At 56.6% G+C, this 2500-nt stretch overlaps 1 protein-coding gene and 1 long non-coding RNA gene across 16 annotated transcripts in view; one reads left to right on the forward strand and one right to left on the reverse strand.

The window, feature by feature from the left end:
- Window positions 1-2485, reverse strand: part of EBF3 (EBF transcription factor 3) — a 113883-nt gene extending 111398 nt beyond the window's left edge. For 8 of the 15 annotated variants that reach the window (XM_031597303.2, XM_090145676.1, XM_090145674.1 and 5 more), the window contains exons 1-4: window positions 2114-2485; window positions 1871-2027; window positions 1590-1653; window positions 961-1016 (exon numbers count right to left, since the gene is read on the reverse strand). In XM_031597303.2, the coding sequence (XP_031453163.1) occupies window positions 961-1016; window positions 1590-1653; window positions 1871-2027; window positions 2114-2247 (411 nt within the window). In that variant the 5' untranslated portion in view covers window positions 2248-2485. Of the gene's footprint in view, window positions 1-960; window positions 1017-1589; window positions 1654-1870; window positions 2028-2113 lie in introns of those variants that run through there. The other 7 variants (XM_090145667.1, XM_090145665.1, XM_090145664.1 and 4 more) reach the window with 2 other exon arrangements.
- LOC116231522 (uncharacterized) overlaps window positions 1963-2500 on the forward strand; it is an 850-nt gene continuing 312 nt past the window's right edge. The window contains exon 1 of the long non-coding RNA XR_004167492.2: window positions 1963-2054. This is a non-coding gene — a long non-coding RNA (uncharacterized LOC116231522). The remainder of the gene's footprint in view (window positions 2055-2500) is intronic.

Genomic DNA, 2500 nt, shown 5'->3' on the forward strand with positions numbered 1-2500 from the left:
CCCCCCCAAGGCTGAGGATCCCGCGGGGTGGTGCGGGAGGCAGATCGGAGGCGCGGTTCTCATTTCCATCCCTGGGATCTGATTTCCAGAGTACTGTAAATCATCCCCCGTTCTCACCTCCTCCTCTTACTGCCCCTCCACCGCCTCCTCCTCCCTCCCCTCAAAAAATATATATATATATATTTTGAAGTGTCTCTCCGAAAAAAATATTAATAAAAAGTTGATGAAATCCAAAGCCCGCGAGCGGCTCTCTGCCTTTAATTGCTGCGGAGCAAAGCGATGCTGCTCTCACGGAGTTATCAGCGGAAAAGTTGTCCAAGACAGGTTAAATAATTGAATAAGGAACCGCTTGTAATTATGTTATTTACAAGGGCTGACAGAGGGTTGGGGAGGAAACAGGAGCTGCGCGCAGGGAGCGGCGGGTTGGGGTGACCCCTGGAGCACGGAGTTTGAATTATGGAGATGGGGGGCTGCGGGGTGAGCGCGGACCAGAGGCGAACAAGCTGACTTTTCACCTCGGCACATTTAACTTTTAAATCCGAGGGAACGTCTCGCGTTACTCCATGGCCGCGGTATAAAAGAAGGGGGGGAGGGAGAAGAAAAGGGCGAAGCGTGGCCGGGAGGAGGGCAGCCAGAAAAATATCAACCCAAAAAAATAAAAGGAAAAAAAAAAAAAAAGTTATAAAGGAGTGAAAAAAAAAAAAAAAAAAAAAAAAAAAAAAACCACCAAAGAAGTGCTTTTAAAAATAAATCTGGGCAACTGGATGGGGTTATTTCCACTTTCTCCTCTACCCCTCGCTAAATGAACGCTAACAGACACGGCAAAGAGCATCTATCGAGGCCACATCGCACCCGCTGCCCCACCGCTGGCTGATGCGGCCCCGGGGTGCCCGGATCTGACAGCGGGGAGCTCCGCGCGGCCCCCCGGCACGACCCGACCCGGAGCAGCGCGGCTCTCACCTGTTTGGTCATGGAGTCTATGAGGCGCACGTAGAGGTCCTGCTCCGTCCTCACTCCTGCGGGGAAGCAGAGAGAAATCCGCGTTAGAGTTTCTCATGGAGCCGCTCGGGGTTACATCGCGCCCAGATTGCAATTAAAATGGAAAGGAGTGAGGATGGAGGGGGGGAGGGAAGGGGGGGAGAAAAAAAAAATCAAAATAAAAATAAGAAATGGGGAGGAGGAGGGAGAGCTGCCCGCACGCGGAGCGGGGCGGGGGGGCCCGGGGCGGCGGGGCCGGGGGCGGCGGGGCCGGGCCGGGCCGGGCTGTGCTCCGCTCCGCCGCGATAATTACCGGTAATTGGCAAAAGTGGGAAAAGTCACTTAAAAGTGGTGCTGCGCGCAGCGCCTATCGATCCCCTTTTTTACTCCCCACTTCAAGCCCGGCCGCTTAATCATGTGAAGTGCCATTGACTTATTGATCGCTCCTGTTTTGTTTTCCTCCCGTGCCGGGGAAGGAGCCGTGTTTACACGCGTGCAATTTTCATCTCCGAATCTTTACAAAATAATAATAATAATAGTAATAACAATAAAAGGCCTTGAAAAAGAAAGAGAGACTTTGCTGCGGCGCGCGAGGCGAAGGCAAAACTTACCATTGCTATACAATAACTGAAGTTTATAATGAATCCCATTGTTAGTTTTTTCATTGTTTGGCTCCTGCAAGTAACGATAAATAACGACATTCAGTACGAGCGCGGCTCGCGGCTCCGGGCGGCCGCTGCGTGCCCCGCGCAGTCCCCGCCCCGCACGGCCCCGTCCCGCCCGGCCGAGGGGCTGCGGCGTTGGGACCGCGCTTCGGAACGGCCGGCACGGGAACGCTAACGGTCGGAACGGGAGCAACGATAGCGGTAGGAGTAGCGGCGGGCAGACTTACTTTCTCTTTCTCCACAAAGTCCACAAAAGCCGTTCTCTCAATCTCCACCGGCTGCCCCTGCCTGTCGTACAGAGCTAAGACGAAGTGGAAAAAATTGGATTTTCTCAGGTTGGAAGGCGGCTGTTTCTCGAAATGCGCCCGAGCCAGCCCTACGCCGCTGCGGGAGAGAACAAGACAAGGCGCGGTGAGCGCGGAGCGGAGCGGGCGGCGGCGGAGCGGCGGGGCCGGGGGGGCCGCACCTACCTTTGCGCGGCCGTGTTGGCATCCACCACTCCGGCCGTGTGCATCCACGAGCGGACCGGGTTCATGCCGCTGCCCAGCGGCTCCTCCTTCATGGTCGTTCCGCCTCGTGGTATATTTTCCTGAATCCCAAACATTAAAACAAGCGGGGGCGGCGGCAGCTCCTAAGCAAAAGGGGGGGACGCGGAGGGGAGCGCGGTGCGGTGCGGGCTCGGTCGGTGCCCCTCTCCGGAGGAGCGCTCGGTGCCGGAGCTCTGCGGGAGGAGAGTCCGCTCCGAGCCTCGCTGCCTTCCTCAGCGCGTCCTGCGCGGGCACCACATCAACAATTTGCGGAGTTCTTCTGCGCGGCCGCGCGGGTGGCGTTCCAGCTTGGAGGTTCGGAATGGTAAA

This window comes from Phasianus colchicus, chromosome 8 (assembly GCF_987193195.1).
Source record: "Phasianus colchicus chromosome 8, bPhaCol1.hap1.1, whole genome shotgun sequence".
Classification (NCBI taxonomy): Eukaryota; Metazoa; Chordata; class Aves; order Galliformes; family Phasianidae; genus Phasianus; species Phasianus colchicus.